At 43.6% G+C, this 14,110-nt stretch overlaps 2 protein-coding genes across 4 annotated transcripts in view; one reads left to right on the forward strand and one right to left on the reverse strand.

Annotated features, from left to right (window-relative positions):
• Nucleotides 1-1,581: 1,581 nt before the first annotated feature.
• On the reverse strand, nucleotides 1,582-8,617 carry LOC120821595 (protein phosphatase 1D). Its single transcript, XM_040180355.2, has 6 exons — nucleotides 7,576-8,617; nucleotides 6,548-6,776; nucleotides 4,751-4,875; nucleotides 4,368-4,549; nucleotides 3,928-4,152; nucleotides 1,582-3,494 (listed from the first exon to the last, which is right to left on the reverse strand). The coding sequence occupies exons 1-6, from the start codon at nucleotides 8,075-8,077 to the stop codon at nucleotides 3,129-3,131; spliced, it is 1,629 nt and encodes a 542-aa protein (XP_040036289.2). The 5' UTR covers nucleotides 8,078-8,617; the 3' UTR covers nucleotides 1,582-3,128.
• Nucleotides 8,618-9,502: 885 nt separating this feature from the next.
• Nucleotides 9,503-14,110, forward strand: part of brip1 (BRCA1 interacting helicase 1) — a 58,824-nt gene continuing 54,216 nt past the window's right edge. For 2 of the 3 annotated variants that reach the window (XM_078098540.1, XM_078098542.1), the window contains exons 1-6: nucleotides 9,503-9,785; nucleotides 10,011-10,126; nucleotides 10,806-10,917; nucleotides 11,283-11,465; nucleotides 11,755-11,897; nucleotides 12,096-12,227. In XM_078098540.1, coding sequence (XP_077954666.1) covers nucleotides 10,034-10,126; nucleotides 10,806-10,917; nucleotides 11,283-11,465; nucleotides 11,755-11,897; nucleotides 12,096-12,227 — 663 coding nt within the window. In that variant the 5' untranslated portion in view covers nucleotides 9,503-9,785; nucleotides 10,011-10,033. The remainder of the gene's footprint in view (nucleotides 9,786-10,010; nucleotides 10,127-10,805; nucleotides 10,918-11,282; nucleotides 11,466-11,754; nucleotides 11,898-12,095; nucleotides 12,228-14,110) is intronic. The other variant, XM_078098541.1, reaches the window with a different exon arrangement.

The following is a 14,110-nucleotide window of genomic DNA, read 5'->3' on the forward strand; positions in this document are numbered from 1 at the left end:
GGATTGTATTTTTAAATAGAGGACGGGGAGTCTCCTAATGTCCATCAGGCCAGATCGGAGTCAGGAAATAAAGAGTAACACTATTAATGAAATAAATGATAACCCTCTCTGGTTATCATACTTGTCTTTGTGACGGGATTCATAGTGTCGGCGCAGATTGTATTCTTTGAATACCGCCACCGCCTCTTGACAGATGAGACAAACAACCTTTTCTTTGCATTGAACAAAGAAATAATTGTTTGACCACTGCAGGTTAAATACCCTGCATTCTGAATCCATTTTCTCTTACCTAACCGTGTCTCCATTATTCCGTTCTATTTGACAGAGGCTAGTCTAGGATTTGCGTGGCCAGACTTTAAAAAAATCATGTCTCTGGTATTGTTCATATTCGTATCCGGCCCGCAGGCCTTAGTTTGGGGACCACTGAATTATTGCTTATTATTATTGCTTATTATCCACAATTGGAAACTTAGCCAACATATATCATTACGGTGGATAATTAAATACCTGCCTTATAGCGTTGTTGAGGCAAATTGTGCTGCGTAACCCTATGCTGTCAACCTTTCTTGAGTGAGCACACGTGTTCATGCATTTCTATTCTATATACTGCAATTCTGCAAACTACATCCATTTTGCGCATGCGTTTCCAACTTCCTGAATGTGTTGTTTGTTTTATTTTCAAAGGACGAACAGGAGATGAAACATTTGTTTTGCCGGGACATGACAGCGCTCCTCGAGAGGGCTGCAGGGTTCATGCAGAAACTCACGCACAGAACGAGCAGTATGGCTGGTGGCATTGTCCTGCTGGAGGATCATGTCCGGATGAGCATCTTTCTTTGGGTGTTTTTCACAGTCGGTAGACAAGTCTCTTTAGTGTTTTTAGAACTGTGACCTTAGATGCCTACTCTCTGGAAGCTGTTAAGGTCTTAACGACCATTCCACAGGTCCATGTTAATTGACTGATTATGGTTAATTGAACATGCATGGAAAACATTGTTTAAACACTTTACAATGAAGATCTGTAAAGTTATTTGGATTATTACAACATTATTGTTGAAATACACAGTCCTCAAAAAGGGACGTTTCTTTTTTTGCTGAGTTTATGTGTACAGTGTGCTATTTGTGGTGAGACAGAGGATTGGCTTAATTTTTTTTGTTATCTTATGCATTGCAGATTCAATAACACACACCAATGAGAGAGAGAGACCACAGAGAGAGACAGATGTGGATACATGATACTAAAGCCTTCTTTGATAATGACCTCACAAATGTCATTTGATGTTTTACGAGCCCTCGATGCGCGTGCATCGAGACGACCATTATTCAGAGGACAGTAAATGTCATATCTTCTGTAACCAGAATAATGTAACAAAATAGCACTATATAACACTCATATAAATAGGATAGATTATAGCACTGAGACTGTGTGTCAAATTAGAATTTATGGTAAAAAGAAGCACATGAGAAAGTGTGTGTGAATATGAGACTGAAGAATCAAAAGTTGTAGTATTCAAACCAACTTTAGACTTAAATGCAAAGCATGAAAATATTGTTAGATAGTATGTGTCACATCTAAGGAAATGTCATAGTAATCACTTTATTTCAGAGCTTTTCATTTAAATAGGTTCATTTCCACAGACATGTTTCACATTTACACTGTACACATGCACTTTAGGCTTTTAGTAAATGATTACACGAAGATCCATGAGAAATAAAAACAAAACTAACAAAATACGTAAGTCACACAGGAATCCCGAGCAAAGTAACGGTGTTTGCAGAGGAAGCGTCAAATTCAAACATTAATAATGCTGCTAATTTCTGTTCATTGCACTGAATGAAAAAGCATCATCGTGTAACGTGGTGGTTTTACAAAGATGGAGACATCGGTCTTATACCGGACATTCTTTTATTTATTTCAGGTAATATTTCTCATCTAAATCATACAGTCTGTCCTGTAACTAAACCACTAGAGGCAAACCCTCCTCAGACTAGGCAGGAGACGTCAAGTGTCTGACCTCCTACATGGGCCGAGTTTTTCTGCTAATGCTATCCACCCCTATGCATCGTTTCAACAGAGACATTCAGTTCACCATTAAAGTGGAAAAGCAACAAAGTATCCGTGCATTACGTCACTACTCCCCAATGAGAAGGAAATCCCAACAGATGTAGACACATTGTTACTGGGACATATGGTCAAACCCACCTCAACACATCTGGTGCTGCCCCTGTGAGAGTATGGCGGCACAACTGGATACTTCAGAGCTACTGTAAACATCGAGTTGTGGAAAAGATTTGGTTTCAGAGACGCCTGGACGAAGCAAACCAACTTCAGCAAAGACAAATCCTGACCTGACGTAGGGCCGGGTGGAGCTGGCTCCCGACAAAAGGTTGAATGGAATACTAACCCTAACCCTACCTAACTCTAAACCTACAGCTCCCAACATTGTAATATGATTAATAGGGTGCATCTATCCATCCCTTAACATGCATTGTGCTATTTCAATTTAAAAACATCTGCCATTATTTGAGCGCTCGCGCAGATGTGTCCAATGCGTACGCTCAAAGAATACAAGTGCTACCAAAACTCGTTACAAGTATCTATAGATCAATATTCACAATGTAGTAGCTTACAGGGCTGTTGGTGTAGCATCACCGTCACTTCATATTACATTTATTCGTGATTAAATAAAATGATGAGAATAAAAACACACATATGTTTAAGCCCAGGGTGTGCACACAAGTGTCTATGCAGAGCGTGAAACGGGGGAGAGGGCTGTTGTTGAGCTACTTGTCACGTTTTATCATCAAACAATAAAAGAATGTACAAAAATATATATTTGTTTTACATGAACATTACCTATTACTTAACACTCAACTGTAAAATGCATAATAGCTGCACCGTCATCATTACTCACACTTCTTTCTTACAACGTCTACCAGTAAGAGGAACCATTAAGACGCATTTCAATCAGCACAGCTACAAGGAATCTGGAGACTGTCTAAATGTTTTTTTGTTAAAATGAGCGCTCTGTACGTTGTGTCCTGGTCTCTGGACACTTGGACAGAAGAGTCACCAGAGACAGGTTGGACCGTGGAAGGCAGCAGGTTAATGCGTCTGTGTGTGTGTTTCAGCACGCACACACGGTGGCCTTGTTGTGCTGCTGGAGGACAGCAGAGACTTTGCTTGTCTCTGCGTTATGTCGTACCAGTGGCGGGCGGGCGGCTGGCCTGCGTCGGGCCTTCTTGGCGCTCTGCACCGAGGGCGATCTGCCAATAGTTCTTTTGCTGCCAGGACTCCTGCCGCCGATCGTCCTGTCCGTGGGACTGGACCGACCGGGCAGCTCAGTGCCGCTGTTCGGACACAGTGGCGTCAGAGTGAACAGGTCGGACCGGTTCGTGCGGTACAGGTTGTTGCTTCCAGATAGTCCGTCCCGTCGCTCCAAGGCAGGGAGGAAATCACACATGGCAGAGGGGGAGTCTTCATCGAGAGTCCGCTGCAGGACAACAGCCCAGACAGAGAATGTGAGGACAGACACGAGGAATGTTTTCAACTGAAATGTTTAATGAAAGGAACCTGGGATCTGTGTAATCTGTGTGTGTGTGTGTGTAAAAAATATATATATATATATATATATATATATATATATATATATATATATATACACACATACACACACAGTGCATCCGGAAAGTATTCACAGCGCTTCACTTTTTCCACATTTTGTTATGTTACAGCCTTATTCCAAAATGTATTAAATTCATTATTTTCCTCAACATTCTACACACAACAACCCATAATGACAAAGTGAAAACTGTTTTTTGCAAATTTTTGCAAATCTGTTAAAAATAAAGAACGAAAACATAACATGTACATAAGTATTCAAAGCATATTGCTAAACAAGAAATGGGTTAACATCCTGCCCTCACCTGAAGCAGAGGAGTGTCTGCGCGCGATAGCGAGGTGGGAGGACACTGGGACACCTTGGCCAAGTCCAGCAGCACCTCCTCGTGGTGCAGCACGTCCTGGGAGCTCCCTTGCTCCTGCAAGGCGATAACAATGGCGCTGGTGTTGTCAGCACGCAACATGCGCTGGCGCCACCGCAGCAGAGCATGGCTGACCAGCTGCCGGGCACTCGATACCCCGCATGGCGCCTGCAGCATGGAAGGCTGTTATGAGTCTCACATGGTCTGATATGGGGAGGACATTACATTGACCAATATGCCATTTATCATTAGAGGGCCTATTAATCATGTTTACTTGACTCACTCAGTGCAGCTAGCAAACGAAAGCCTCCCTCTGTAACAATCCGACACGATAGCGTCTGAAGAGTAACAAACACTTTACAGAAGCAGGTCTCTTCACTCACCATCGCCTCGTCGTTGTTCTGACACATGGAGACAGCCTCTTGAGGGGGCACCATGTTCCACAGCCCGTCACTGCCCAGGATGATGTATCGGTGTTTTCTGGGGTCAAGGGTCACCACACTAGTATCGGGCTCTGGAGAAACCACAAACTCCCCACTGTAGAAGTCATAGCTCCACAGATCACCTGTGGCAGAGAGAGAGTGGTTGCTGAAAACACACCTGGTTTGAACCAACAGTCTCCATGACAACTGCTGGAGGGTGGGAGGGGGCTTTCTCAGGAATTCTCTTACACCCCCTTGTTATGAGACTAGAACATAACGCCAGTGAAGTGCCTCCTTGTGAACAGGTTATTGGCTGAGACAGTGCTGATAGTTACTTTTCCTACCTAGAGCTCGAGCTACTGCCAGGAAGGGGATCTGGTCGATGACGGTGCTCCGACGGACTGGGCCGTTGTGACTCAGCCTCGGCCTCTTCCAGACAACCCGGTTCACTCCAGACTTTTTGATAACACTGTTAGCAGATAGATAGAGATAGAGAAGATGGGTGAAGGAAGCCACCAGTTGGTGTCCAAACATTTCAGAGTATGATTTAGACATTGCGGGAGGGCTGTAACAACCAGGGCTCCGCAGCTGGATAGAATGAGCTATGGATAATGGAGTCTAACACCCTGCAGAAAATCCTACCCCCATGAAGGTTACGGAGTCCAGTTGTGGTTATATTGTGTTTGGGAGGTGTTGGTTCGATTATGTTTATATTTGATTGAGGTGATCTAATACAGGAAGGCTTCAAATAGCAGTTTAATTTAAAAACTGTGTTGAAACTAGAGGGAGTTAATCCTCAATCAAGCTCTTTGTGATGCCATAGCTTGTTTTTGCATCTGGGAATAAGGAGGCAGACAAAAGTTCATCCTTTTTCCTCATCCAAAATGTACAATCAGCCATCAGCCTGGCAATAAATGATCCATACTGTAATTATTTCAAGCTTGAAATAAAGGGAAAAAATGTCTTATGCTCCTAATGAGGGAGCGCTAATAGACCTGGCATAGAGAGTCAGTGCTGCACATTATGCCTGATCAATTTCATGATTATTAAATCAATCATGGTCACTTAGGTGGGATTTGCCGTAACATGTTGAGGTACATAAATTAATATCCATGCATACTGAATGTGATGGATATTAGATTCCAAGGCCCTTTCTTTATAGTAATATGATTTTTAAAGCAACACTTCTCCCTTTTAATATGGTGCCACACCAAATAACATGACTAAATCTTGTGTAACGTTATGCAGAAAATATGTATTATGGTTATGCAGTTAAAGTACACCTATGAATTCCCTTTAAAGCTGTCGAGTTTAACATGTCATGCAAGATGTCAAGCCATCCAAGCTCTTATTCCTGTAACAACATATTATCAGTAGGACATTGTCCTTGAAGCAGATAGCATTTTGACATGCTTTTGTGCAAAATGGGTTACAATGCTTTTTAGTTTAAAATGGAGTTTGGTGGAGCTGTTATCTCGCATTTGTCTTGATCCAACCAATAATAACACATTTCTACTATCTGCTGGAGAGTCCCAAATCAATATACAACATAAATATACTCATGGCCAAGCATTAACAGTTTGGTTTTATTCTAGCCTTTAAGGCAGCTAAATCCCAGTACGGCTGTCAATATTGCTCAAAAATGACGTTTGAATATTCGCTTAAAACCCCCCACAGATATTCGAATAATTTCTGGTTGCGCATTAGACACGTCAATAACAGGACGAATTAATACAACGAGACATAAACTACTTGTATAGGTAATGTATTTCAAATGTCAAGTTCAAACCTACTTAACAACATATTACCTACACAAAAATAAGTAAATGAACTAACGGCCAACCCCGCAGATCTCTAGCTCTCTCTCTTATTGCGATTATTCATGCAATATAGTCAGTACAGGCGAGCGCCCACCCGCTAAGCAGGCAGTCGCGTCGCTGTGTTTTCTTTTTTCACATTCAAATAGTTGTTTTTAACAACAATTTGAATATAGAATATTCGTTGACAGCCCTAAATCCCAGGAAAAGTAAAACTGAAAAGTCTGTTTTGGTCACGCGTTCTCCGCAATCATGTGCCGGCCTGGATGCAAAGATACTCCCCTACTAATGTTAGTACAGGGTGAGGAGTTTGTTAAGGCTCACCTCCCTCCCAGCCCTTCAATACGCTCTCTCTCTTTGGGTAGTTCAGGTTTGTGGTCTTGTGTGACTTCCACAGCTCTGATGAAAGGGTCTGAAGGGTCATCCTGGACCCCAAGAACCACCGCCGAGTCCCCGACATGGGCCACATACATGCGGTTTCCACGGATGAACACCACGCTGGCTGTGGTACCCGACGTGCTGGGGAGGCCTGTGAGTGTCTTTGGCCATTCAGCTGAGAAGATGAAAGAGACAACAGGTGTTACGGAGCTGTACCTTATAGGTGTATTCACACATTACAGCACAGCACAACAACGGGGAGAAAACGGATGCTCCGAAAACAACTACTTTTAAATGTACACATTGCTCCAAGTATCACACCGGATGACACCGTGACCTTTGGGCTGGTTTGTTGGATGCAGCCTGTCGACGTGCGCCGACACTGTGTGTGGACACTGTGACGGGACCAGCTGTCAAACAGCTGACATGCCCGGGCTTATCCAGGCATGGCTCACACGGGCCACGTCATGGGTCAACAGGCTGTCTAGTAGGTAATGCCGAGGTATGTAGCTGCGTGTAATAAGTTAAAACAATATTAAATGAATAATACATTAAATACATTACGATTGGTAATTGGTCTTCTGTGTCCGCCGCGGCCGCTTTGTTTGGAGCCAGCAGCTACTGCTAACCTCGTTAGCTCCGCTGGTTGCTAAAACTAGTCCCCGTAAAGCATCTTATATTGAAACACACGGAGACTACCAGAGTGCCAACAGATTGAGACCGGCCTTTGTGTAAATGTATATGACGACACAGTCCGAGGAGAAGGACTTTAATGAGTCCAGATGAGCCAGCGGGGATCGTACCAGTCCAGAAGTTTGAGGACGTACCGCTAGGCCACGGACCACCTTACATCCAGAGGTTTGCGCTCATGTGATCTACTGAACCCGAGGAAGAGGCACAATCCGCGGCCCACGTCCACAAAGTACACCGGTATATGTCATGACATTGTAGTGGAGAGTAACTTAGTAACATACGTAGCTTTTTCCACATGGCGTGATGGCAGGCTATGAATCCTTTGCGTATAGCAGCGCAGACCTCCAGGTCGCAGTCGGACCAGAACCCCCGCTGCTTCTTCATGAACTCCCAGAGATACTCTCGCGCAAACTGCGCAGCCTCGCGACCCCCGTGTCCGTCGAACACCGCGAGGAAGGCTACGGAACGGCGGGCTCCCGGAGAGCTCTGACCGCCCGGTAGAGACGTTTCCACTAGAATACGTTGGTCCTCCGTTGGCACCGGTTCACACGATGCCCCTGAAACCCGAGGCGACACGACGGGGCCGTCAGTCCGCTGTGGGTGCGTGTCCGCAGCCAACGAACCGAACGTACCGTCTCCCCCGACGGTCTCCTCGGGCTCAGCCGACGTCGGCTCGTCGTCCGCCGGCTCGGGCTCAACTATGACTTCGGTCACATCTTCCATGTATTTCCTGCCTCCTTGGTCGGTAAAAACACTCACTCGCATTAATAATGCGTTTTCCATAGCTACAGAAATAGTTTTCGCTCCTATTTCTTCGGTGCGGTTAGCGTATAAACACCTGGAGAGTTGAGTTTATTGCGGCGCAGCGTCCTGTCTTTGTTTATGTTGGACCGCAGTAGGCATGCTCCAACGCGCTGACGTCATCACCCGTCTTCTTCTTCTTCTGCTAACACGTCGAGTCAGCAGCGCCGAGGCAGCTGCTGCCCTCTAGGATGGAGGATCAGCGACGGCGCAAGCGTCTAAACGCTTGGAAAACAGATCAAACGGGGAGCATGATTTAAAACAGGTGAGGTACACACACGGATCCGGTCCGTGATAAAAGAGTAAAATTGCCCTTTAACTCCGGAGTCCCACTGAAAACGTGCATAATGTTCACATGTAATTAAAAAGTGTACTTTTACTTCCAACACCTTGATGTTTCACAAAAAGGAGATCAGCTCAATACCAATGTCTCACCCTCAACCCGTACCTGACGTCACCTGTTAAATGGTTGAGTGAGAGAGTCTGTGAGGGTGAAGGCTATTTATTTTATACTTTTACATCTGAAGTCTTCCATGAACTTCCCTCATAAGATGAGAGGTATTTTTGGAAATCGTCTGTTTACTGTTTTTTGTCAAAATAGCTTTGATGACAAAATACAGTAAAATAAATCAACGAGACAAAGAAAACAAAGAAAAGCAAAGATTGTGGCAAATATGACAATTATCATAGATTTGAGGTCTGGGAAGAGAAAACAAACTTGAAGGGTAAAAACAAATAAGGACACAACTGTCATAGGATTACTCAGGGAGGATTTTTTTCTGGGCCAATGTGAGGTTCCTGGCAGAGGGGATGTTTTATGTGTGTTGTGATGTTGATGTTGATGCGTCAATGTCCAAATAATCTCGCGGCGCCTGAGGTGTAAGATATCATGTTCTATATCCAAGGTTGATTACCAGCACTTCGTGTCAACCAGAGCGCCTCCCTGTTTTTGTATTGCTATCTTCCAGCTATACATTCCACTACCAGGGAAGAGGACCTTTGAGTAGCCTTGATGCATGACTTGTATGTGTGTCAATTCTACTGTTTAATGATTTTAGACCGGTGTTCATTAAGAATTTCAACAATTGGCGGAAGCTGAATGTGATTTGTGATTTTGCGCTATATAATATATAATGATGGGTCCTTGCAGAAGTGGAGGAGAAAGATGAATTGTTTTCCTTACAGAGAGTGGACGGTAGTAAACAGATGGGGTACGAGGAGGACGAGATAAACACATGTATAGGACCAGGACACTAAATCATGGACACCTATCCATCAGGGTGAAGCAAGCAGAACCAGAAGAGACAATGACTGGGAACTGAAATTAAGGAAATAGAATTAACATAAATGATAGTATGCATGGAAGTAAAGGAAAATTAATAACAGGGCTGTTGCCTTGCTGGGAGACGCCACTTGAATTGAAATGATCCATTATGAAGACGGCGCGGTACTTACCTAGCTCCAGAAGGTGGCACAAACGCAATAGAGCGCAGACTCTCTGCCGAACAACTCCAACGAAGAAGAAGCTGTTCGCAGAGCGGGAAAGGTGACGGGGAGTGAGTTGTTTTCTAACCGCTGTCAGAGTGCTGCTGGTTAGTCCGCCGGCCGTGGCGAGGGACAACAGCACATTTAGCTCTAGCTAGAAACGCAGTAATAACGTTGACTAACGAGTTACTTTCCCTTCACTCAGGTAGGTGGCCACTGACACCGACACGAAAACGGTGAACATGACATGTGTTAAAAAAAAGGTTATCAAATGCATAAAGGTTAGCTAGCCGTGTGCTACAGTACCTTAGCTAAGGTAACGCCAGTTAGTGAAATAATACCGATAGTCACAGTGGCCACCTGCCTGCAACATGAGTTTATATGAAATGTCATGAGAGCTGATATTAAGTGTTTCCCTTGTTTACGCCAGATATCCCCGTGAAGCAGAGGAACATGGCTTCATCCCCGGTAGAGTACATGGTTGGAGGGGTGGAAATACACTTCCCCTGCAAGGCGTACCCGTCCCAGCTGTCTATGATGAATTCAGTGAGTCACACCGTCACCGCGCGGTTAAACTAAGCAACATAGAGGACTTTAAATGTTACAAATTACAATTCATAAGGATGGCCGGTGTCACGTCCCTACTGTTTTTTGAACCTACTGATTCTTCTCCGCTTGGCCGTTTGTGTTTACTTAACAGCAGCAGCTGTTTCCTGCCTCTGGGGCCTGATTCGTCACACATTCACACAAACCTATTGCTGTCTTCAAAATGCATCACACATCCACTGCAGCAATTACGCCTGTATAAGTGAGCACCACGTTCCTGCCACGCATGAAAAAATACATTGAAGAAAGTATATTTCTTGAAAGATCGCAAGAACCCTGGCGAGCAAAACAATAAATGCATCGAAGACGGTCGTGCTACGCAGTCCGAGACATGCACTTGGTGTTTTGATGGATATTGGTCGTACCACACAGGTAACCAGTTGTTTTAGATCACTCTAGACCAAAACGTTTCCTCCACACTGATATAGTGCAGCTTAAAGAACTACATAAACCAAATAACCACCATTATTTATGCCGGCAGCTAGGAATCAGTATGAGGCTGCGCATACCCTAAGGTTGTGTATGGAAAACTAGAAATATCCTGGAAAAGAACAGTTAAAAAATGCAAGACAACATGTGGATTTGTCAGTTCGGTATTGTAAATGTACGTTCTCTGCAGATCATACAAGGACTGAAACATGGGAAGCACTGTTTGCTGGAGAGTCCCACAGGAAGCGGGAAGAGCTTGGCTCTGCTCTGCTCGGCTCTGGGCTGGCAGCAGGCGGAGTTCGGTAGGTCGGCTCTGAAAACTATTCTATGGGTCAAACCAAATGTTTGACTTGTGGTGTCCACATTAATTGGAGCGGAAGTCTCTTACTTGTTATTAGATCTCAAGTGTCATAGATGTTTTAATGTTTTTATTCAAATTTATTTATATTACTACATATGATATTTATTTTCTACAATATTTATACAGTGACGCAAGGCTACATAAGACTTGCATTAGTTTGCTTGTAATGTTAAAATACCATTTCAAAGGTTTATAAGCATTTGAAAGTTTCTTTACCTAATCCGCATATATCTGTCTCATATTGTTTCCTACACCATGTACCAGCTGAGAATTTATTTATACATCTGTTGTATCATACAATGACAGATAAACAGAAAATGGGAGAGAGTCTTTTGGAGAAGAGCCAGTTGGATATAAACATCAAGCCATGCCAATGTGTGTGCCACAGCAAAGTCAGCAGTTGCGCAGCCGCAGCAGCTTCCCAACCCGTTGTGGATCTCACTGTGTCACCTTGCAAAGAATTGACACCGCTTGCAGCATCTGAACAGAGTAAGTGTTGTTCAGTTTTCAGTTTTATTTGTGGGGGCATTTGAAACATGCATGACTGTATTACCTCCCCTCATGATACTTGGCCTCTTGTAAAATACTGTATTTACACAAAAACGAACACGTCACCAAACAATGCTTCCTTTGCTTGTAGCCGGTGCTTTGACTTGGCTTTTGCCTTTGGTTTAAAACATAATCCTGATTACATCCATGATACTAGGGGCTGTAATGATACAAACAAGTCATGGTTTTGGTTCTTGTATAATCTAATATTGCACTTGCCTTGTTTCAGGCCCATCCACCGAGACGTTACATCCAAGGAAACAATCTATAGCCTCTCGTCTGTCTGGCAAGATGCTGTCCAGCCTCATTCTTGACTGCGAGGATGACGACTTTCAGCCAGAGAGGAAGCGCTTTCGTACTGCTGAACATCAGGTATTGTACCTTTGTTTTATACTGACTTTACTGTAGATAAAATTTAAAGGGTGAATCTGAAACCTTATTATTTTATAACCACAGAGTACCCATATCTGCAGTGGTTTGATGAAATTTTTGTGTAGGAACAATATTACAGTGATGTGAATGCCAGGTAATGTGCAGTTCAGTGGACTAAAGCCTCTTTTTGTTCCTCAGCAGCGTAAGAGGCAGCGTGTGGAGCAGGGAGTGGTATTCATAGATGATGAGCAGGAAAATGACCCTACGGGTGGTCCGAGTGGCACTACGGAGCCAAACACAGCAGCAGATGGTCTTCCCTCATCATGCTGCGTGAGTACATTAAGTTAATTAAATAATCTTTACTTTACTTACATACATCTGGATTGCCTCTGTCCTCTTATCTGCTTTCTTTGCCCGAGCTCCGCCTTCGCCAGCGTACACACACACATGTTATGTTATGAAGTGTTCTGTTTTGCTGACTACATCGAGAAAATTAGGATAAACAAGTCCAAATGGACTTGTTTACGAAGTCGCAATCTTCAGCTCCGGTGTGGGAACATTTGGGCTTTAAGCTGAATGAGAGAGGAGAGACAATAAGGTGAACCAGCCAGTACGTCGACTTTGTTTAAAAACCGTGGTAATGAAAAGGAGGGCCATGCGCAGGGCAAGGTGAACACATTTTCTTGAACCCTACCGCATCCCACAAAGCCCGATGCTTCACCCCGCTCCTTGTCCCTTTCACTTATTTATTTTCTTTATTTAGGATGAATTTTGGTGCAATATATCGCACAACAAAAATCAGTTATTGTGCCTAAACTTATACTACATTAAAGAATTGTTTAATTTTTTTATTGCCACTGCGTACAAAAGACAAAACAAAAAGAACCGGCCGGTCCTCAGGGGGGACGGGGTAGATCGCCAGTAGCTCCAAGCCTGAAAAGTGTGGGAACTCCTGCTGTAGAGGCAACAATTTAAACTGACACAAGTATAGTTTATTACACAAGAATGTACTGATTGTTAATTAATATAAGCAAGCCTAGTATTCTCTTACAATAAATGTCCCACTCTCCACCAAACGGCAGAATTCATGTGCATTACCCAAATATATGCAGACATGGTCAACTTAGGCGGATTCATTTCCCCACAAAAAGTACTGGGTCCCAGTTAATTTACATTAAGACTTAATGCATTTTATGCATATAATGGAAAATATTTACTATATGTGTCTTCAATACAACCATATAATTGATTTACGTATTTAATTATTGCGTGATGAACGGTCCATGGTAGACACAGATGTAACTCATTCTTTAAGAGGCAGTAATGTAGCCATCATTGTCTATTGCATACATACATGTCATACATGACCTGTGGAAACACGGATTGGTTAATCCTCATGTTGCTGGTAGGGTGGAATAGTTTAGCTGGTTGAGCACCACTCATTCTACGCTTTCACTGTCAGTAATGTGTCCAGTCCACTGGGGGGCAGTTTACTCCACCAAATGGGCTCCGGTTGCGGTGTAGAGTTTCACACATGTGAGCCCAAACAACAGAATTTTCAACATTGCATCTTTGTGAAGTGAGCATTTTAGTACGTCATCATTCTTCAAAGGCCTGTTTGACATTTCAGACTTCGTTGGTTTTGGTTCGGGTTGATTTATTTAGTTGTGATGGCTAAGGTTAAAGCTTATTAAGTGTATAAAATGTTTTTTTTCCTGTTGATCGTGAATGTAGTGAGTAGTTATTTCAGCTCTAGTTTTATCATAAAACTGTTCATTAGAAAACGTTTGCTTTTGCCGATGAACTGAAAGCAGAGAGTACTTTTGAAGCTGCTTTTTTACAGTGAGAATCAACCAAACTAGATCCATCAGGTAATGCTGTGTTGGCCAAAGCTGTCTGCCAAGGTCCTCCTGGTGAATAATCTGTGTTCTTGAGTTCCCAAAGACCCAGAGGTTAGACATGCCCTGTCCCAGGATGCTGTTCAGAATGCAGCTCACAGCGACGGCTGAACTCTCACAACTGGTCTTAACTTGCCACAGGTGTGTGGCTCGGATTTGGTGCCGTGTACGGTCGGAGGTGGAAAAAGACGAGGAGGAGGGAAAGTGAAGTCGGTCTCTAGTTTCCCTGCAGCTACATGACCCGGGCCCTTTTGTCCCACGAGCGCTGACTGACGGCCTGAATGGGGCCCTTTGAAGCAAGCTCCAGTTTTAATT

This window comes from Gasterosteus aculeatus, chromosome 1 (assembly GCF_964276395.1).
Source record: "Gasterosteus aculeatus chromosome 1, fGasAcu3.hap1.1, whole genome shotgun sequence".
NCBI classification, from domain to species: Eukaryota; Metazoa; Chordata; class Actinopteri; order Perciformes; family Gasterosteidae; genus Gasterosteus; species Gasterosteus aculeatus.

Coding starts and splice junctions, on each gene's coding strand:
- LOC120821595 (XM_040180355.2), bottom strand. CDS start 8,077: ATGGAAAACGCATTATTAATGCGAGTGAGTGTTTTTACCGACCAAGGA. Junction 4,550..4,750: donor GGCAGTAGCTCGAGCTCTAG/GTAGGAAAAGTA, acceptor TCTCTGCCACAG/GTGATCTGTGGAGCTATGAC. Junction 4,153..4,367: donor AGAACAACGACGAGGCGATG/GTGAGTGAAGAG, acceptor TCCATGCTGCAG/GCGCCATGCGGGGTATCGAG.